The following is a 21,910-nucleotide window of genomic DNA, read 5'->3' as shown; positions in this document are numbered from 1 at the left end:
AAGCGTCACATCACGCTAAACCGGAAGCAACGGAGGTGTTGCTGCTTCGACGAATTTATTTCTTAAATAAATTACGTTTTATCGAAATGCCTATATATGCTACAGGCCTGGAAAAAAATGACAAATTAGAATAGTAACAATAGAAATGTATTAAAAAAAAAAAGAAGTTGATTGAAAAGTATGGCAATTCAATTACTTCTGGTAGTAGTTTGTAAACTACTGAAATAGATTACATTTTCCAGCCCAAAGTGTCCTCAACCCCAAATTTTGGGGGTTGATGTTATAATTTTGTATCTAAACTAGCAATGATTGATACCACTTTTTTTTCAATAATCTTGAGTACGCGCCAATATCATTGAAAGTCACATACAAGTCAAATGTGGGGTGACCAGTCTTGGGTGCAGTCCACGTTTAGCCCACTGGCTCCAGTCACTGATTATATTAATACAAAACAATAGATGAAACTAAGTACATCCGAATGTAACCTGAAAAAATCCAATCATATAGTTCTTGTAGATATTATTGTATCTTGCTTTTGAGGGAAGGGAAAATCACAAAAGGAAGGATGTGATGTCATCTCCCTCCCCTTTAAACAAACTGGTCAGCAAAAGGACCAGTAAAATTGACTAATATTAATCAGTGGAAGAGCAGGATTGTTGCTTATGCGTTTACTTTCCCTTTCCCAAAACATGGCAGTTGTGTTGATACTCCAATCGTCTTAGTGCATACAGAGTGCGTTGGATTGCCAATGTGGGGATTCAGTCTCAAATTCAATTTAAAGACAATACAAGGAAATAGGAAGCACCCTGTGCTTCCAGAGGTTTCCCAGTCAAACAAACGGCAACGCTGAGTTAAGAAGCTAAATATATTCTCAATTCAAAGCTGAAGACACACATTTGACCACCTGCTAACTGGAAATTGGACCTAAAGTAATGGCTGAAGGTAAGACAAAGATTTGATCACTAATAACAGGTTGATTGTGTGTTGGCTAAGAAAAGTTGCTTTTAATGTGACAAGGGAAAGATCGAGACCAAAACAGAAAACAATATACTCCCTCAGGCAGTGATAATCATGTCAATGACTAATAATCGATTTCCCTTTGTGTTTCCACATGATTATTTAACCTCACAGCAATACCACTGCGAGAAAAGAAGCAGAAAACTCTACCACGATCTGATGGGTGTGGTTTGAATAACTTTGATGGTATGCTCTTGTCTCTGTCCTTATCCCTCCTCCTTAAGATTATTGTGAGTCCCAAGTTTATGAACTAATGGCTTTATATTGACTTTATTATTAAATACTTAAAAACGAACGTTCTTGTGCTGTAACAATGTACTGTACTTGTTATGTTTAATAAATAGAAAATATTTATTATATCATAACTTCACATTGACTATCTTAGATGTATTTCTAAGATTGTTTCTGACATTGATAAATTGTGTATTTTATTAAAACTACACTGACCAGCTATGACATTATGACCATTTACACAATCTAATGTAACCCAAATGCAAGAACTTTGTCAAATATTCTGCTTTCACAACGATAATAATGCGATCTTCAATCACACAGTCGGAGAGGTATTGATGCAGTGCAATGTGTAACCAAGGGCGGACAGGCATACGGGGGGGATCGGGGATTTCCTCGGTGGGCCGATGGGCCAGTGTGCCGGCCCTGCCGCAAGACGAAGAAGCAGATGAAACAGAAAGGGGGGGGGGGGGGGGGGGAGACACAACAGAGGGTGTGTACAGCTGCCCAGTCATTTGAGTAAGAAAAAAACATTTCCTCGACTTGAAAGCAGACACACGATGGGTTTCATCATCGTGGTCTCTAAACCAATCGGAGTTAGTGAAGAGCGGGGACCCTCTGTCTGATTGGCCTTGTGCGTGTGCGCTCGCGTGCGTCCGTACGAAATGCGGGTACTCGCATGCACGAAGCTAAGTTTTCTGACCCCGCCACCCAGCAGCTACAGTTACAGAAAGTTGAGCGGCATAAATGGAATTAATTCCAAAGCCTGATGCCACCCCGACGATGTGGGAACATTTTGGATTCAAGTCAGCTGATCACGGCCATCCCGCTAACACCAAAGAGCCGGTATGTCTAATTTGAATGAAGTCCCAAAAAAGACAACAACAAAGACAATTTAAAACCTCAAGGTGACAAAATCCATTTTAAACACAACCATCCCACCCAATTTCTTCAGCTGGGACCAAAAAACACGGGGGGACATTTCCCATTTCCCGTCAGCTTGCAATTATGGAACCCTTTTCCCAACAATGCAAATACAAATGGGAATATGGTGCATGTATGCTCACATTATATACATAGCGTGACTATTGTAAAAGATGTAGCAAATGAACATGTTGACAAAGCAGCGTTTAAAGAGAGGCTGCAGACTTTTAAAAAGTAGTACACGTCTTGAATAAAAACAGGTTGCTTTGATCTACTTGTGTTGTCATTAATGTTGCTACTTGGCACTTTTTCATCATCAACGGAAAACTTGATTGGCAGTATAATGCCTATTCAGGCATTAATGACTGTTCATACCGCTGTGCCAATGTTTACTATTTGTAGAAGTGCAATTTTTGGGAAAGTCTGAGTCTGTTTTATTTATATATATATATATATTTTTCATCTAAGATGTTTTATTGATTGTTCTGCATTACAATGTGAATGTTCATTATTCTTAGAATTAGAATTAAAAGTTAATTGAAAGGATGTACTTGAATTATTATGTTCTAATATCATTATATCAGTGGCATAAAAAAAAACATCAACAACACTATCATTTGTCGTGATAGTTTTTGGGAAAATATATCATCCTAAAAAATTTGCTATCATGACAGGCCTAAACGTATAACCCACTGGGAGAGAACATTTTTCTTTCTTTTTTTTTAAATAATCGTGTTATATGAAATTTGTGTTGCTTCCTGGCTGGCTCCCCACGGCACACATGAACTGGACTATTCTGTCCATGACTCCCTGGCCACTCCGCCCCTGTGTGTAACTGTTCTGTATCATAATGCGCTGTGTCTAAAAGTCATCAAAATATAGGGAAAAGTGCTCAGTATAATACTAAGCATTATTATCTTTGTAAAAGCAACCATTTCTGATCGTGTTACTCTTGTATTGTTTTAATTAGATATCGCAGATGGTCAAAAGGTTGTGGCTGGTTGGTATAGTTTTGGTAGTATGAAGTAATGCATGCAAAAGTTTACAATTACTGAAACATTTCCAGTTATCAAAATCCAAGAATTGATATCTGGCTTTGTGTCATTCAACCAGGCGTGCATCATACGTTGTAGACCTAATTTGTTAGTTGCAGTTACCATGCAGCTATACATGAAAAAACAATTCACATTCAGACGTACTGTCGATGACAAAACAACATTTATACAGATTGTCAGGCTTAATGAATGAATCTAAATCTCCTTTACAGCTGTGGATCTGTCTGGAGGCCTACGAATCGTCCTCGTGGGGAAGACTGGATCAGGGAAGAGCGCAACAGGAAACACCATACTTGGCAGAGCTGCCTTCAGAGAGGATCCGAGCCCGGTGTCGGTGACCAAACACTGTGAGACACAGAGTGGGGAAGTGGATGGGACCACAGTGCAGGTCATTGACACACCAGGCTTGTTTGACACTGCCATCACAGAGGAAGAATTAAAGTCAAGAATAGAAGAATGTGTCAAGATGTCAGTGCCTGGCCCTCACGCCTTCCTACTAGTGATCAGGCTAGGAGTGAGGTTCACTGAGGAGGAGAGAAATGCCGTCAAGTGGATCCAGGATAACTTTGGCGATGATGCATCCATGTACACCATCATGCTATTTACGTGCAAAGACCAGGCCAAAGCTGACAATGCCCTCAAGGAGTGCAAGGAGCTGCGTAGACTCTCAATCACATTTGGACGTAGATATCATGCCTTTAACAACAACGACGCAGATGATAGAGTCCAGGTTAAAGAGCTTGTCACTATGATTAGGGAAATGATACAAGACAACGGTGGGAAACACTATACAAATGAAATGTATGAGAAAGCCCAGCGCAAGCTGAGAGAGGAGGAGGATCGGAAGAAACAAGAGGAGGAAGACAAGAAGGAAGAGGAGAAAAAAATGTGGGATGCAGAGAGGGAGAGGCAAGAGAAAGAGAGGGAAAAGAAGAAAAAGGCTAAAAGAAAGAGCATCCATGTGGCCTCAGCGGCTGCTGTGGTGCTGGTGTTGGCTGGCATGGTTATCGCGGTGGGAGCCGACACCACTGTGGCGCTGGCTCTTGGAGCACCTACTCTCCTCTTGGGAGTCTTATGTGGCTTAGCTGCTCTTTGGTTTTGGAAAGGAAGTAGATGCAAAGGTAAATCTAATTTTCCAGTATAGAAGGAGGTCAGTGCCAAGGACATGCTGCACCATCTTCAGCACACAGTATTTGTTTTGATTGTAAATCAGTGATTTAAGGATTTTGAGCAACTTCTAATTACAGAATTAAACAATTTTCCGGATATGAACTCTCATTTAAACTGCGAACGGTATGATACTTGCTGCCTTTTTATTTAGATTTGATTTCCATATAAAATGTACATTTGAAAACCACATTATACTTGAATAGAAGATTGTAAGAATCTTAAGAAATGAAGCACATTACAGTTGGCTCATTTAAGTGTCATAACTATGCTAAATAATCATTTTAGTTGTATCCTGTATTTAAGCAGTCTTGTGCTCTCTGTATAGTTAGAAACATTACAAGCTCACTTCCTTGAAGGAAATGACAGACAATGGGAGATGTCTGTATGCCAACATTTTTATTTTAGAGAGGAAACATCCTGCAGTAACCTCGCATTATACTTACATTTCGTCAATGCAAGTTCACACCAACGGCAGTTTACTCAAACACAAAACATGACAATACAAGGAAAAAGTGTTTTTCGAAGAGAGAAACACGAGTAAAATATTGGGGAATATAATGTTCACACTAATTAGCCACCATTTAATGAGAGCCAACAGAACCTTTAACATAAATTCCTCCTGACTAAGACAATATTGGTGATGTTATTGACACTGTCAGAGAGGTATGACATTTTTTGTGGTTGTAGTTTGCTGTGGTGTAGCTGCACTATATCTTCCTGAGAGGTTCTTACATTTTGACCCTCTCATCTTGTTGTGGAGCTGAACATCCTCTGATGAACTTCAGTCGGAAAGTTTTTACTATGACTGCCAGGTTGACATTATAATAATAATAATAATAATAATAATAATAATAATTATTATTATTATTATTATGTATTGTACTTTATTTATTTTTATGTCATAAATATTGGTCTTATAATCACAGGTGAAAATATTTTCTTATGTATACCACCCTTGTAAAGGACATTAGCCATTTAAACATTTGCATAAATATTTTGGGGATTAAATCCTGTCAACATCATGGCTCTACTTAGTTTTTAAAAAAAAGGATGGCTGGAGGAGTGAAGGACTCAGGAAAAGAAAACTCAACATTTGCTAAATTTGGAACATACAAAGAAAATGACATAATGGGAGGCCAACATTTTGATTTTCTTCTGGAACATGAACACAGTGTCCTTGTGTTGTAATTTGTGGCATAACTATCTGCGTGTGAGTATTAAGTATGCAGTATGACACACTGCAGCCCTCCTACACTCCTCTATACAACCGATGCACAAACAAGCTGGCCTGTCATAAGAGAAGAGTGGAAGACTTTGTGAGGACGCTGACTTTTCACACCATCAAAACTGGTAAGAGTCTTTGTTCTTGCATTTACTACCTTGAAAAATTTGAAACAAAAAATTTCCCCCCCCCAATTGTTATTGAGCAGCCGAGCTCTACAGATTCATACTCAAATCAAAACAAAAAGATGTAATTTTGAATTGGATGAGCTATTGTTTTCATTTGTCCTAACACATTGTTTCCAACAATCTGGACTTTTCAAATGCAACAAAATCAAAGAAGAGATTGGTCATAGTAAATCAATGATATGGCAATACTACAGTATGAAGTCCTTAGGGGTGCCATAAGGAAAAGTGCTGACGATTCTAAGAAGAAAATAATAGAATTTTCACAGGATCCCAAATCCCTGGCAGAGCCCCTGATCATGGCCAGAAAATCATAAACAAGATATCAGATTGTCTTATTGTCATCCCTATACAGTTTTCAGCACCTACGAGGTGTATTTGAAGGGTCTGCTATTGATTGTTGTGATGTATTTTAAAATTTAGACATTTTGAACAGGTGTCACGGTGGGCGACTGGTTAGAGAGTCTGCCTCACAGTTCTGAGGTGCGGGGTTCGATCCCCGGCCCCGCCTGTGTGGAGTTTGCATGTTCTCCCCGTGCCTGTGTGGGTTTTCTCCGGGCACTCCTGTTTCTTCCCACATCCCGAAAAACATGCATGGTAGGTTGATTGAAGACTCTAAATTGCCCTTAGGTGTGAATGTGAGTGTGAATGGTTGTTTGTTTCTATGTGCCCTGCGATTGGCTGGCAACCAGTTCAGGGTGTAGCCCGCCTCCTGCCCGATGATAGCTGGGATAGGCTCCAGCACTCCCGCGACCCTTGTGAGGATAAGCGGCTCAGAAAATGGATGGATGGATGACATTTTGAACACCTTTCAACAATCTCTTCAATACTCACATGCAATTTCTGAAAGAAGTTGGATTTTACTGTTGGAAAGTACTTTTTTAAATGTGCAAAACATTTCATGTCTGCAGATTGCTGAGTTAAAGACGTGGACTCATCTGGGTGGCATATCACAATCACACATCTTTCAAGGACTTCTTCAAACTAAGGCTTCCTGGGGAGTTTTGTATGAAAGTTCTTTATAAGTGAGATCTGCTTTTTCAAGCAAACATGGCGTCGACGAGTCTTCAACTTCTGGGCTTGGTGTTAGCGGTGCTAGGCTGGGTGTGTGGGACTCTGGTGTCTGCGGCCCCTCTGTGGCGCGTGTCCGCCTTCGTGGGTGGGGAGTTGGTGATCGCCCAGGTGATGTGGGAAGGACTCTGGATGAACTGCCTGTCTCAGACCACAGGTCAGATCCAATGTAAGACGTACGACTCAACGCTGGCCTTGCCCACGTCCACCCAAGCCGCTCGGAGCCTCACTGTTCTCTCTCTGCTGCTCTGCATTCTGGCCCTCCTACTTGGGGTGATGGGGGCCAAGTGCACCCACTGCCTGGGTGACACTAACCAAGCCTCCAAGGCTCGCCTCGCCAGGCTAGCAGGGGTGCTCTTCATCGTGGCTGGTCTGGCCTTTTTGATACCCATCTGTTGGACTGCCTATTCAATAATCAGGGACTTTTATGATTTGAATGTTGCAGCACCTCTAAAGAGAGAGTTGGGACCGGCGCTCTATCTGGGCTGGGGCGCCAGTGTGCTTCTGCTGCTGGGGGGCGCTCTCCTGCACTTTGGTTCTTCTCCAAAAGGAGGAGGATCACCGTCTGTTGGAAGAGCAGCAAAAGACAACCCTCATTCAGGGGCAGCAGGAGAGGCAAAGCCACAGGAAAAATCTTTTGTGTAAAATGTGTTGGATTTTACTGGATGTAACAGCTGAGGGAATTTTACTTGTCATGTGTTTTTTTTATGTGTTGTTTTATATAAACAACAAGTAAATCAAATCGGAAAAAAAATCGGATTTATAAATGGGTGGTTTTATTCGAGTCACTGGGGGTGTTACATACTGTGATGTTTACTAATGTGTATAATATGCATTTGTCAAATTTCACTCAGTCTCTGTGTGTGTATGTGGCCACTAGAGTGGGTGGGAAGCACACAGAGGACTAGTGTACGTCGTCAATTTGTGTGTGTGTCTGTGTGTGTGTGTGCGTGTGTGTGTATACGCTCGGGAGAGAACGGGAGAATGAGAACGTGAGAGAAGCAAAGTACTGTTCCTGTTTATTTGTGAATTTTTATTCTGGGTAAAGTAGTTTAATTGTCAAGATTATGTCAAATTATTTTTTACACTTATTTTTTACTCTTCATTTTTTTGGAGTTTCGTTTTTGTCTGTATTCCAAATGTGTTGCTGACTGTCATTATTAACGCAATGAAAGTGCTATTTACAAATTTTGATTTGCTCATCTACATGTGTTTAACATAAATAATTCTTATTATTTACTGCCTTGGTTTAAGTCTAATATTTTTTGTTCGTCATAAATAATTCTCTAACATCAAATAATATTATGCTAAGTGTAATGTATTGTTTAATAGTTAATTCTTTGTAGACACAAGTGTCCGTAGATGTGTATCAACCCATTTTCAAATCCTATTTCAATGTTATTTGGACGTGAATTGGTAGGACTTACAGTGTGTTTTGTATTCGGTGATTTTATACCACAGATTACATAAAAAGGTTAGCACCTAATAAAACGTACAAAGCACATTTGTGTGAGTCCTGGTAGTTCTCGTCACCACACTGCTCCTCCTGAATCTGAAATTCGACTTCCCGATGGACCCTCCTCTCTAGCACCCCTGAATAGACCTTACCAGGGGGGCTGAGGAGTGTGATCCCCCTGTAGTTGGAACACACCCACCGGTCCCCCTTCTTAAAAAGGGGGCCCACCACCCCAGTCTGCCCATCCAGAGGCACTGTCCCCGACGTCCACGCGAGGCAGTGGCGTGTCTACCAGGACAGCCCCACAACATCCTTTAGGAACTCCGGGCGAATCTCATCCACCAGCGGTACAGGCAAGGTTATATGTGTTGGAGACAAAGTTAGAGAGTGCAGACTTTGACGGTTTGGACACATCCAGAGGAGAGATAGTGAGTATATTGGTAAAAGGCTGATGAGGAAGGAGCTCCTTGGCAAGAGAGCTCGAGGAGGGAAGACATGAGGGCAGTTCGTGTAAATATCAAATGTGAGTGTAAAATGGTGAGAATGTGATTGTGTGAATGCTGAGCACGTTGCTGAATGCGTGACCAAGTGTGGCCATCAAATGAATGAATAACTTAATAACTCCTCTGCACATTCTCCAAAAAGTCCCAAACTTCACGTTTCATAATAGTCATGCTCTGAACACATCTGTATGACAATATTTCATTGTAAATATAGCGCGACCGAGTGGCGGCAAAAAACGTCTTCCATTACATTTTAATTTACTGTGCCAAGCACGTTGAGCACATGCACCTGAAATTTAATGAAAAAAAAAATTGGGACATTTCACCAGAGAGCGTGAACGTGGCGAATTTTGATGACTGCCGTGAAATCAAAAACTTGATAGCAGAAATTCATATATTTTCAAAATTTCACACACTTGATTGACCGTTATCACGTAAGCGCATCTATGGTAAAAAAAAATAAATAATCTATCTTACTAATACCGCCACCTACTGGCACAAGGAAATGATGTTTCTTATTTTGTAGTCCTCCTGCTAGAAGGTTACTCCGATCGACTTAATATTTGCTCAGACTATTAACGCCTTAATGATGTCACAATACAAAGTTTGTGACTTTCGACAAACGTTGTACAACAATATTTTGAAAATGAACAGTTATCAGAAGTTTTTCATTTCGTATAACGCTGTTGCCGTGGCGACATGATGTTTGCTGTGCTGTTCGCAAAGAAACCAACGCTGTTTTGAGTGTCTAAACATGCATGCAAACTCGTGAAACATTGCACACACATCAAGCCTGGCAATATTTAACTTTTTGTTGTTCCTTTTTTAAACAAATGCCTCAGTAGCAAGGGTCACTGATGGTGTAGTGGTACACTCGCCTGACTTTGGTGCAGGCAGTGTGGGTTCAGTTCCCACTCGGTGACAGTGCCAATGTGAGTACGAATGGTGGTCTGTGTCTATGTGCCCTGTGACTGACTGGTGACCAGTTCAGGGTGTAGTCCGCCTTTCGCCCGAAGTCAGCTGGGATAGGCTCCAGCGCCCCTAACCAGGATAAGCGGTGTTGAAAATGGATGGCGCAGTAGCGCCCCCTACAGATTTTCAATGACGCAGCCCCGGTTGCAAATTTTACCAATTTGTACTAAAATGGAGAGGCATATGAAATAGTCCACGACCTCCCAAAAAGTCTCTTGGAGCAATGCCCTAAACCCAGCTGGAAGTCCGCCATTTTGAATTTACTTTAATTTTTTTTTTTCTATTTTTCACCTTTTACAGCCATCATATTTTTACAAACTCCTCCTACAGATGTTATCCTTTCAAGTTCAAACTGTGGGTGTCTCATCTTCATATGTTGAAGATGAAATGTTATCGAAAGCTGTTGCTACGCGGAACAGTGAACGACTGGTTAGCACATCTGCCTCACAGTTCTGAGGACCTGGGCTCAAATCCGGCCTCGCCTGTGTGGAGTTTGCATGTTCTCACTGTGCCTGCGTGGATTTTCTGCAGGTACTCCGGTTTCCTCCCACATCCCAAAAACATGCATGGTTAACAAGTAAAATTAACAAGTTAAGACTCCATTTCAGTGTCCATCCATTGCCATGGATGGGAACGTCGACCTTTCCAACATGGCCGCCACGTAGGCACGTCGGTTAGCCGAGCTGCTGCAGTTCCGTTTCTAGATGTTCATATCTATGGTCTTGTCCCACTGCAGCACGGAGGACGTATTTCTTTACGAGTCACAAGACACTGAGTGGTGTGAAAAGTCTTGTGAGCGTGTGTGAACTGCATTGGGACCACTCTGTGTGTGTATGTATATATATATATATATATTTATATAAACAAACAGTGAGATGGTCTGAGGCGCCGAGGTCATCCACCTTGCCGCCTTAACCAAACCAGACAAAATTAAAATTAAATTGCACATTCGAAAGGAGTGGTAAGAAGTAAAAACTCAATTCGATTCGTATGACTGAAACATGATGCCAATTTAGCTGCGAGGAAACCAAAACAGAAGGTACATCTACAAGTGAGACGTAGTTCAAGAGGTACAAGATCTCTCGCTATATATTAGGCAGGTTGGTGAGCCGGGCGGCTAACAGCGCGATGGTGCATCTACTGTTCATATCTATGTATGGGCACTCGTGTCAAGGGGCGGGTAGGCAGCTCCGGCGTCCACTCGGTCAATTGGCTGCTCGCGATTTCAGCTGCTTCCTGGATCACTGCAGATCGTGGCCGCGTACCGTGCACGCACGCACGCGCGCGCGCACGCTTCGTCTCCATAAGTATGTGACGGGAGTGTGCGCGGTACATCTGGAGCCAAAGTGCACGCCTCTTATCGGAATGTTTGAAGATTAACGAGGCTATCGGCGTGTCCGCGGACGTGCAACTGCTACTCCTACTCGGAGCGTCGGCGTAGAGCAGAGAGCCCATACAGGCGGACGGACTCACGAAGGCGGCCACCGCTGTAGCCGCACCACGCGACTGTACAGGACGCAGCCATGACCGAGAAACGGATGTCGCGGTGGTATTTCGGCGGGTTGGCGTCCTGTGGCGCCGCATGCTGCACGCATCCTCTGGATCTCCTCAAGGTGAGGGGTCGTGACGCAGGGTGACCCCCTCTTCCCAGTGGGGTGTCGAGGAGTGCAGGCCTAAGCACATTCTGCAGCTGTTTTTTTTTGTTACCAGCACTTACAGCATTTACACGGCACTCACTTTCTAATCAATAATACATTGACTCATTTGACTCTCAAGTCAAAGTGTATAAAGCGATCGCTGTGTTTACTGAAGATGTAGGCACTGTCAAGTTGCACGTTCTCGGTGCTCAGGTGTGTTGCAACTTGTAGTAATAATAAAAATACTGATGATGATTATGGCAGAAAAAAGTCACTCTCAAAATGGCCCAGCAACATGCAATGTATTGTTTTCTCATGATGAGTGGGTAAATAATTACGGTCCCACTGTCAATATTAAGTGGACCTGATGTATTTTAAATCTGTATTTACCTAACGTAATACGGTCAGAGTCTGAATATGTACTATGAGAGAAATTTGGATTTGTTGGATAGAAATCTTTATTTCGAACATGTTCCTACCTATCGATGAAACAAAGCATCCATCCATTTTCTGTGCCGCTTCTCCTCACAAGGGTCGCGGGCGTGCTGAAGCCTATCCCAGCTATCGTCGGGCGAGAGGCAGGGTACACCGTGAACTGGTCGCCAGCCAATCGCAGGGCACATACAAATATCCAACCATTCGCACTCGCGTTCACACCGACGGGCAATTTAAAGTCTTCAATTAACCTACCATTCATGTTTTTGGGAGTACCTGGAGAAAACCGACGCAGCCACGGGTTGCAGCTCAGAGGTGAGGCTGGAATTGAACCCCGATCCTCAGAACTGGCTTGAAAAGGCTTGAGTGTTTGTCATGGAATGAATTGGGATTTCAGTCATTACTCGTACATTTTTGACTACATAGACCCACATTTTGTGTGCGTGTGTCTTTTAATAATGAAATCACTAGAAGCAGAATTTGGGGAATATTATATTAAGAAGGATGGAACTGGAGTTTGTCAGATATACTAGTGAAAGTCTGTCTCACTTGCACGGCAATGTAATGGTTAAGGCTGCATCACATGACCTTGAAAACACAAACTGGCCCTCAGGGAATCATGTGGTGTGTAATTATTGACAGGAGGCCGGTAATCACAAAAGTTTAGTAAAGATGCATGTCACTTGTCTTTTGACTAGATTTTGTTGTATGTTTGACTTTGCAACAACATGAAAAAGTAAAGTTTTTTTTTTTTTTTTTTTTTTTTGTGTCACCTATCACACACGGTTATTCACTCAGTTTTATTGAGTCAGCCACATAGCACATGATTACTAGGATAAACAGAAGAAGAATAATTACAAAAAATTCTGCTTCGTCAGTCATTAAACAGCTTTTATAGGCCCTGGCCATCTTTTTTCAGGCATTCTTCCAAAGTACATGGAGGCTTCTTTGCACTTTGCCAACTTCTGAGAACCAATCGGAGGACAGTGGGTTTGCAGCTAGGAGGGGGCCTTTTAAAGAGACAAGGGCTGAACGCAGCATGTTGAAAGGGTCTTCCTGGAAAAATGAGTTTTTGTAGGGTAAACGTAACAGGACATTTTCTCTGGTGTCAAAGTTCTTGTAGGTGTGTTCCTGTTAAAATGTTTGTGACTCAATGAGGTGCAGTTAAGGGGCGGTATATATTTGGGTTGACAATTTTGAGTTATATCCCATGGGAGTAATGTGTGTCTGCTCGTCAAAGTAAATATACACTTCACTGGAGAAGTGCAATCAAGCCCATTATCTTGAGTGGAACAGAAACCACATGCTTCAGCCACTCATGAATGAATGAGTGTGACGTACTCGCACATTCACACATCCTCCTCCTTTAGAAAAGAGAGACTTTTTTTTCACTGTTTCCAGTCTATTTCACCCATGATTTCTCAACTCTCCACAAATAAAAAAATCAGCGCCTTCCAGTGTTAAAGATTTAATGAGTCGTCATTTCCATCTGACTTGGTTAATGTTGAAATTGTATGTGTAGGATTTAGACCTAACGCGAGACAAATGATAGTAAGTTGAGTGAGATGAATCATGACCCAATATTGGTAAAACGCTGATTAGAACAATATTGCTTTCAAGATTTAGAGTTCCTTAAATAGAAATTCTTATTAGAACAGAGGACAAAGGCCACATTGTGAAATTACTGACAGACTCCGGGTGTCCCTTGTTTAGAAAACTGGTTTGTGCTGCTGTGACACTGTCACAATATTCTCTTTTATTATGAAAGCTAGTTTTCTCATGATATGGTGGTGTCAAGTGGCTTGTGGCCTTTGAAATCTCTTCTGAATAAGAAAAAAAAAACTATTTCTGTGATGGACAACAACTTCACAAGCCTGTGTTATAAAGTTCACCAGGCTGGAAGGCATAAATTCAGAACAGTGTTGAGTGGCATTGTGAAACATGCAGAATTTGGATTTTGCAGCTTGACACAGTCATTGGTCAGCTTTCTCTCAAATTGTCTACAAAAACTGCCGCTTACTTCATCACTTTATCAATGATTGCTAAATGGGTAAAAAAAAAAGTAATGGTTAATTAATTTAATTCAAATGTTTATATCAATTTTGGATGACTAATACTAATAATAATGTGCGTTTTCCATTCTGTTATCTTCACATAAAAAGTAACCATTTTTTTTTTTTTACAATTGTTTTAACCCATGCTTTGTGGAAAAAACAAAACAAAAAACCAATTCATTTCACACGACAGAATTCTTATTGATCATTTAATAGACTATTTGATTATGCCATTAGTTTAACCAAAATTCATCTTCAAAAGGAATAAGATACAGGTTTACGATAGCCCTCTGTTGGTTTAAAAAAAAAAAAAAAAAAAGTGTCAGCAAAACAACCAAAGCTGAATTTTTCAGGAAGGGAAGTTGAGACATAGTGGTGATAACAGCTCATGTAAGAGAAAGCTATATGATTTCAACTCAATCATGCTAATATGTATTGATTGCAGGTGCACCTACAAACACAGCAGGAGGTAAAGAAGAGGATGTTTGGCATGGCTGTTCACGTGGTGAACAACAATGGAGTGCTTGCTCTCTACAATGGCCTTTCTGCTTCCCTTTGCAGACAGGTATGTATGTATATGTTTGTGTACGTTTTGGGCAACTGTTTCCTTGGTGTCATGTTGAATCAATCTGAATTTAATTAATGATCTTCCACTTGCAGTTCATTAGCTCCACTTGGACAAGCTAAAGTGGCCCAGTACAACCACTCGACCATCAATTGTGTTACCCCATATAACCACGTACCGACACAGGATAATGCATGCACACCCATCACTGTGACCTCAAGCGTAAAGAATGATGGCACTTGTTCCAAGGCTGAATTTTTCTCTGATGTTATAGCACTATCCTATTCACAATATATATTTTAGCTACTTTTTACTTTTAAGGTAAAACAACATTGGAGGTCTTTGCTGAAGTTATCCTATTTTAACACTCATGTGGCACAGCATACTGATCGGGAATCACTGCTAATGCACTGCATAAAGCTTTTGCTACAAGTTACCAGGATTCGGTAGAATAGTGTAACGGATTGTGTTTCCTCAAAATTGTCTGATAATTTCAGCAACATAATCATTTTCTATATACTGTGTGTGTGTGTGTATATGTACAGAGTGATTGAAAAGTAACTCCCTATTTTAAAATACTTACAATTGATTCACATGTTGTAATATTTTTCTCAATTTGTTTGTGTATAAGTGGCCAGCCAGAAGTCCTGACTTAACACCCTGCAACTTTTTTCTGTGGGGTCGGTTAAAGGATCAAGTGTATTCTACAAAACCAACGACATTGGAAGAAATTGAAGGGCGAATACGAGAGTTCCTTGTGAAATCAGTTAATGCGGTTCTCAAGCGGCTTGAGAAACTGGTGGCTAAGGCTGGCGCCCATATTGAATTTTAAATAAAACTGCATGCAGTACACTTTCTTCTCATGTTCATTTCTTGTAAGAGTTATAGTTCAGAAATAAATTACAAGTACTTAAAAATAGGGAGTTACTTTTCAATCACCCTGTGTGTGTATATACAATAAAATATTCTTTAAAGGCAAAAAAAATAAATAAAATCCCCTCTTACATTACTTCAACAGTCTTTTGACGCTTTCACTTGTCATTTCCAGCCAGGAGAAGGCTTTACTTCAAATTGTAAAAATATTTGTACAACTTTAACATGAATAAATAGAAAAGCAATTTAGTAAATACAATCATACACCATGTACTTCTTTCAAATATTTGTTCTTTTTCAATTTAATTCATATTCTAAATGAAAATAGTACAAAATGATTGTTGTAACTCCAAGGCCTCTTTAAAAAAATATATATATATAAAAATTATAAATCCTCTCCTCCTTAGATGTCCTATTCCCTGACCAGATTTGCCATCTATGAGACTGTAAGGGACGTGATTGGAAACAAAAGCAAGGGCCCCATGCCTTTCTACCAAAAGGTCTTGTTGGGAGCTTTTGGAGGTTTGTGCACACACACACACACACACACACACACAGAAACGTACAACAATAAACTAACAATATTTCTACTTTAATAGGTTTTACTGGGGGCTTTGTTGGCACGCCAGCAGACATGGTGAATGTCAGGTAATATCCCATGAATGCACTTAGCTTAAAGTAGTGTTCTGTCATTTATTTAATGAATAGGATCTTCAAATGATGCATTTTTTCCTCAAGGATGCAAAATGACATGAAACTACCAGCAGAACTGAGGAGAAAGTAAATGATTCAGAATATTACCAAAATATGAAATCACAATGTTAAACCTCTATAGGAAATGTGCACCTCAACTTGTTTTCTTCTATCAGCTACAAACATGCCATCGATGGGCTCTTCAGAGTCTTCAGAGAAGGTAACGCCAACAACATGTACTATGACTGCAAAATGAAACCTTGTCGTTTCTGACCTCTGAGCTGTCCTACAGAGGGTGTGAGGAAGCTCTTCTCGGGGGCCACCATGGCATCCAGCAGAGGAGCCTTGGTCACTGTGGGACAGGCAAGTTTAGTTACTCACAGCCATATCCTTAAAACCAAATGTGTCCCTTTGGCATGGTTGACTTTTAAATTCATGTAACGTCTGTTTGTGTTTTCTGTTTTGTTAAATTGATTCAGACTGCAGACAAAACATGAATAAATGTTGTATTTGCCGCATTGGAAGCTTATCTAAATTCAATACTCACTTGTAAAACACTAACTAAATTGAGTTGAAGTCATTTAAATAGCACAGTACTACGCTATTGTTAAATCAATATTTGAAATGAAGTGAGTGGTGAAGGATAATTAAATATTAATTATGAGCAGGGCAATTCAGTGAGAGCCTCACTTATGCGCATTTGTGAGCATAGAAAATCGATGTGCAAATATAGTTGAGACACACGAGCTCCTAAAGCATTTTTACTTCTCGTTTCAGAGTCCAAGTGAAATTCTGCATTACCGCAACAAAGTATTTCGTCTTATGCGTAACCATTCAAACTTTAAGAAGCAACGTGATTTTCAAAGGCATTCAACTTGAAGATGTAAAGAAAAGTTTTTTTATTTTTATTTATTTATTTTTTAAATGTCATTACAGTTGTATTTTAACCTTACAGCGAACCACAGGTCCAATGATACGCAAGATCTATACTTCAGTTATAATTGTGAATGATGAGAGTCAAACATTCACATAAATGCTAACTGTTGTAGTAGTGAGAAATTGGATCAATATTTCTCAGTGGATTCAACTATTTAACAAAAATTCCCAAATTGTTGTTCAGGACAAGTGAGCACCTCACTTTACCTGGGACTTCCAGCGATTACTGCAGAATATCAGAGGCCATCAAAGATCAGAGCACTTACTAACTGTTCAATGGAATCTCTCAGCACTCAGACCCAAATTTCTGAGGCAATTTCTAATATGAGGCGGCACGGTGGGTGACTGGTTAGCACATCTGCCTCACAGTTCTGAGGAGCGGGTGTGGAGTTTTCATGTTCTCCCCGTGCCTGGGTGAGTTTTCTCTGGGTACTCCGGTTTCCTCCCACATCCCCAAAACATTGGAAAAAAATTCCCATAGGTATGAATGTGAGTGTTTGTTTATGTGTGCCCTGCAATTGGCTGGCGACCAGTTCAGGGTGTACCCCACCTCTCGCCCGGAGATAGCTGGGATAGGCTCCAGCACACCCGCGACACAAGTGACGATAAGCGGAACGGAAGATGAATGAATGAATGAATTTCTAATATGATTATGAAATGGGGGGTTAGAGATATGGATATTATAGATGATAGAAACTGAATTCATCCCATGAGGGAAATTAAATAAAGGAGTGGTTTACTTGAGTTCTTGAGGCCGAAGCTAATTATCGGTATGTGGCTGTCAGTCTGCATTGTATGAGGCTTCACCATGGTGACAAAGAAATGATGGTGAATTATTCTTCACACCTTAATACACCTTCCCCTCCTTCAGTTGGCATGTTATGACCAGGCCAAGCAGCTTGTTTTGGGAACGGGGATGCTGGGGGACAACATGTTCACACACTTCCTCTCCAGCTTCATTGCTGTAAGTGCTACGATTATTAAATGCTTTGGTCATCGTCGACTCGAAGTGCATCTGAGACAGTGTTATTTTGAATTAACCACTGTTTTAATGTGAACCTTGTGCAGGGAGGTTGTGCTACGTTCCTTTGTCAGCCACTTGATGTCCTAAAGACGAGACTCATGAACTCAAAGGGAGAGTACACCGTGAGTGCCTCTTTCTTCCTCATTGTCATCCCTTATTCTTTAATTGATCTAACCGATGTCAGTTTACTTTCAGGGGGTACGACATTGCTTACAAGAAACTGCCAAGTTGGGTCCCCTGGCATTTTATAAGGTAGTGACACTTTAAATAAAGAAATGAGATAAATAAAACAGAACTCAGATGTATTTGTACTTTTTCCTCTCCGAGCTATACTGTAGATATGACGTGATCTGCTACATTGTCTTGCAGGGCCTTGTGCCTGCAGGCATCCGCTTGATTCCTCATACAGTGCTCACATTCATCTTCCTGGAGCAGCTGAAAAAGAACTTTGGGATTCGCATCATCTCCTGATGGCAGAGTGTGACTGGCTATTATTCAGCAATTCTGCCGTGGTCATCAGAAGAACGGAAGAGGGGATGCAACACATGTTGGATGGCTCGGCCATGTTGCTTCCTCTTGTTCTACCTCTGCCTTATGTAATGGCGTGAAGCGGAGTGTTTGCACATCCTGAGGGATAAGTACTGGAACAAACTTTATGAAAATTTAAGGCTTTGGTGCCAGGATTACTGGAATAGCCTGCTACCATAAGAAAAAACAAACATGCCCTGTATGATTGCAGGTACGCAATGTTGTCTTTTAATTTAATTATTTCAAGCCTCTGTTGGTACTTGTTTATGAAAACGACTGACTTAATTGGGACTTAAATGAATTCCCGGTCTCCTTATTTAGACTTGGATTCATTACATTGATCCATTAGTGCGCTTTAAAGCCTCCTTTTGGGGCGCAGGTGAGGAAAAATGTGTCAATAATGGACTGCTGTCGAAATAGTATATGCCAGGGGGAAAAAAAGTGCCATATTAGGCTAACACAGTATTGGCAGGTAAATAGCAGATGCATTGTAAACAAATACAGCTAAACTAAATATGTCTAATCAAATATGTGACTGCATACTATTCATTCCCGTCAGTACTGACCAAGTTTCCCACTATTGTTAGTGTTGTACTTATTATTTTAGAACTGGAAATCAAGTAGAAGTCTAGCAAGCATTGTGGCGTCATTCCATCAATATGGTGTTAATTCAATCTAATCTTTCAGGAGCGGACCAAGTTGTCTCATTCTTAACGTCAGCTGACGTTCTAATAATGGTACACTTGGAAGCCCCCTCACTCTTTCCCCAATTTTCAAGGTGACTTCTGAATAGAAAAGTTGAAGAACCTATTAATGGAAAAGTACAGAAGTGGTACATGTAGTGTTTAATGTCAAACTAATAGCATTTCAATGTAATGACTTTAGATTCTACAATTTTTGAGAATGGCTTTTTATTATAACCTTTGACTCGTGAATGAAACTGCTCGACACGTTTTGGAATTTCAAATGTTACTTGTTAAAAGAGAGCATTTGTTGTACGTGCCATCAGTGATGAACTGTCGTGAAGATTTGCCCATTTTTCCGCTTAAATGGGAATCCTTGTCCTGTTGCCTTACTGTCTATGTCTTACTGGGGTAGTGTAACAGTGTGATTGGGTTCAATCCCATCACCCTGAACTCTACTCCGATGGGCATCCCAACAGCCTTGCACCTTCATCCCAGGATAGATTTTTAAAGAACCACCAGCTTGACTTGTGCTGCATGTCCTTGATAATGTGACCTACAGATCAGCCTTACTCACTCACCTTTATGAACACACACGTTGCTATGTGTGTTCTTTATGCGTTTTTATTGCAATTAAATGATTTAACTTTTTAATTAAAACACCCGTAAAGGAAAATACCCGTTTGATTGTGTGCTTTCACAGTGTGTGCATTACAAGTTAGGCTGCACATTAGTATTTACGTGTACTAGATCATAATACGACTGGGTCAGCAGTGCAATGATGCGTAGCTGCACCCTCAGGGATTTGTCCTCATCGGTAGAAAGTGGTGGTGGTGGTATATGCATGTAAATGGATCTTTTCCTGAGGTCAGGCGAACATATCCGTAGCATATGGGTATAGTGTTCACGAGGGTGACCACTATATCTTCAGATGTACTGTAGGAAGGAAGAAATTAAAGGACCTGTAGTGTCCAGATGGTAAATATTCTCTTTATGTATTTTTTGCTCAAGAAAAAATAATTTTGGAGCAATCGGTAATGCCCCTTTTACATCGCCAAAATGAGTATGCCACCAGATCTTGGTGTGACATAACTGGAGACCAAGTTCTCTATGTGGCTGGTGTGGACAAAGGAGTAGCAGTATTTATTCATAATTTATATATCGTTGCAGTTGGGCATTATCCGGCCAACTCCAAAATGACCTTTCAGGAAAAAAAAAATGAATTTCTAAACACTGCTTTTTTCAAGTTGGCATCAAACCATATATTGCTATCATATACCATTGCACTCTTATAGCACATAAATACAAAAGAACCCCAAAATTCTGTTCAATCGCTAATTTATTACGTGCCATTGATTGAAATGGTATTAACGTGACGCCTGCCAGCAGTGCCCATCAAACTCTGCTGTGGTCACACAAGGCCACCACTGTACAAAAAGCCTTTTTCACAAACGCAAACGCCTGTGTCACATCTCAGCCAATGCACAGAGATTTGAAGTCACAAGAGATGGCTCCAAAACTAATAACTTTCTTAATCTTTATCCTATTTTCAGAAATTTGCTATCATCGGAGGTGGCACGTTGGCTGACTGCTTAGCACGTCTGCCTCACAGTGCTGAGGACCCAGGTTCAAATCCGGCCTTGCCTGTGTGGAGTTTGCATGTTCTTCCCATGACTGTGTGGGTTTTGTCTGCGTACTCCGGTTTCCTCCCACATCCCCAAAACATTCTGCAGGTGTACAGGTTAATTGGAAACAGGTGAGTGTCATGACTGTGGATAAAAGGAGCATCCCCCAAACAGTCAGTTGTTCACAAGCAAGGATGAGGTGAGATTCCCCATTTTGTGAACAATTGTGTGAGCAAATAGTCCAACAGTTTGAGAACGTTTCTCAATGTATACAATTGCAAAGAATTTCATCATCTACAGTTAATAATATCGTCAAAAGCTTCATAGAATCTGGAGAAATCTCTGCACGTAAGTGGCAAGTCCAAAAACCAACATTGAAGGCCCGTGACCTTCGATCCCTCAGGTGGCACTGCATTAAAAAACGGCAACATTGTGTAAAGAATATTACAACGTGGGCTTAGGAACAATTAGAAAACCATAGTCAGTTAAAACAGTCCACTGCTACATCAAGAAATGCTTTGTCTACCCTGAGCTCAAGATGATGAAGATGATCTCCTTTATGTAGTTGCACAGAAGCCTCGATTCTCATTGGCCAGTTGACAGGCCAGTCAAGAGACACCTGATGTGCATATTGGTTTACGTGCATCCTTCCGTCATTCAAATGTACAATACATACAATAATATAGATAACATTTTAAAAGTATGTGCAAAACGATAATCATTTGTTTTGAAATTGCAATAATATAACATAATTTTTGTGTTTAAGTAAACTGCCATAACTGATGCCCAACAGAAAGAGTTTTCTTTTGTTTGAAAGTGGTAGTAAGGATATGGTGAATAAATAAAGATATATTTGAATCACTGCGTTGGGGAACAGGCACACGGAAGTTTAAAGCTCGGATACTGTTGCCACATGCCTTAAAACATCCTGTTGGGCAAAAATGTGGGGCTGCAGTAGAAGTGTTTGTTGTAACGCAGCACTTTGTAAGAGTGCTAACGAACCGAGTGAGGAATGTGTCACTCCTTTGTCCCTCGGCCTGAAGCTGCTTGC

At 40.8% G+C, this 21,910-nt stretch overlaps 3 protein-coding genes across 5 annotated transcripts; all 3 read left to right on the top strand.

The window, feature by feature from the left end:
• Window positions 1-603: 603 nt before the first annotated feature.
• On the top strand, window positions 604-4,493 carry LOC133476319 (GTPase IMAP family member 7-like). Of its 2 annotated transcripts, XM_061769538.1 has the most exons (3): window positions 604-942; window positions 1,132-1,203; window positions 3,440-4,493. In XM_061769538.1, the coding sequence occupies exons 1-3, from the start codon at window positions 933-935 to the stop codon at window positions 4,369-4,371; spliced, it is 1,014 nt and encodes a 337-aa protein (XP_061625522.1). In that variant the 5' UTR covers window positions 604-932; the 3' UTR covers window positions 4,372-4,493. The 2 variants fall into 2 exon arrangements, with proteins under 2 accessions (XP_061625522.1, XP_061625523.1); XM_061769539.1 differs by lacking the exon at window positions 1,132-1,203.
• A 772-nt stretch (window positions 4,494-5,265) lies between these two features.
• LOC133476321 (claudin-9-like) lies at window positions 5,266-8,115 on the top strand. The gene is made up of 2 exons (XM_061769542.1): window positions 5,266-5,747; window positions 6,716-8,115. Exon 2 carries the CDS (start codon window positions 6,855-6,857, stop codon window positions 7,518-7,520), a length of 666 nt encoding a protein of 221 aa, XP_061625526.1. The 5' UTR covers window positions 5,266-5,747; window positions 6,716-6,854; the 3' UTR covers window positions 7,521-8,115.
• A 2,881-nt stretch (window positions 8,116-10,996) lies between these two features.
• Window positions 10,997-19,910, top strand: slc25a10b (solute carrier family 25 member 10b). 2 transcript variants are annotated; one of them, XM_061769541.1, is made up of 11 exons: window positions 10,997-11,419; window positions 14,378-14,497; window positions 15,778-15,892; window positions 15,970-16,018; window positions 16,109-16,150; window positions 16,240-16,283; window positions 16,356-16,426; window positions 17,871-17,963; window positions 18,068-18,145; window positions 18,219-18,275; window positions 18,433-19,910. In XM_061769541.1, the coding sequence occupies exons 1-11, from the start codon at window positions 11,330-11,332 to the stop codon at window positions 18,460-18,462; spliced, it is 789 nt and encodes a 262-aa protein (XP_061625525.1). In that variant the 5' UTR covers window positions 10,997-11,329; the 3' UTR covers window positions 18,463-19,910. The 2 variants fall into 2 exon arrangements, with proteins under 2 accessions (XP_061625525.1, XP_061625524.1); XM_061769540.1 differs by having other exon boundaries at window positions 10,998-11,419; window positions 18,393-19,910.
• Window positions 19,911-21,910: the final 2,000 nt, after the last annotated feature.

This window comes from Phyllopteryx taeniolatus, chromosome 4 (genome assembly GCF_024500385.1).
Source record: "Phyllopteryx taeniolatus isolate TA_2022b chromosome 4, UOR_Ptae_1.2, whole genome shotgun sequence".
Lineage (NCBI taxonomy): Eukaryota > Metazoa > Chordata > Actinopteri > Syngnathiformes > Syngnathidae > Phyllopteryx > Phyllopteryx taeniolatus.
This window is presented reverse-complemented; position numbering and strand designations above follow the sequence as displayed.

Bases quoted from the DNA above. Each gene is read 5' to 3' on its own strand.
- slc25a10b (XM_061769540.1), top strand. From the start codon at position 11,330: ATGACCGAGAAACGGATGTCGCGGTGGTATTTCGGCGGGTTGGCGTCC. The intron at 16,151-16,239 runs GTAAATGATTCA...TTCTTCTATCAG, and splicing joins CCAGCAGAACTGAGGAGAAA to CTACAAACATGCCATCGATG. The intron at 18,146-18,218 runs GTGAGTGCCTCT...GTTTACTTTCAG, and splicing joins ACTCAAAGGGAGAGTACACC to GGGGTACGACATTGCTTACA.
- LOC133476319 (XM_061769538.1), top strand. The intron at 1,204-3,439 runs GTATGCTCTTGT...TCTCCTTTACAG, and splicing joins TGGTTTGAATAACTTTGATG to CTGTGGATCTGTCTGGAGGC.
- LOC133476321 (XM_061769542.1), top strand. From the start codon at position 6,855: ATGGCGTCGACGAGTCTTCAACTTCTGGGCTTGGTGTTAGCGGTGCTA.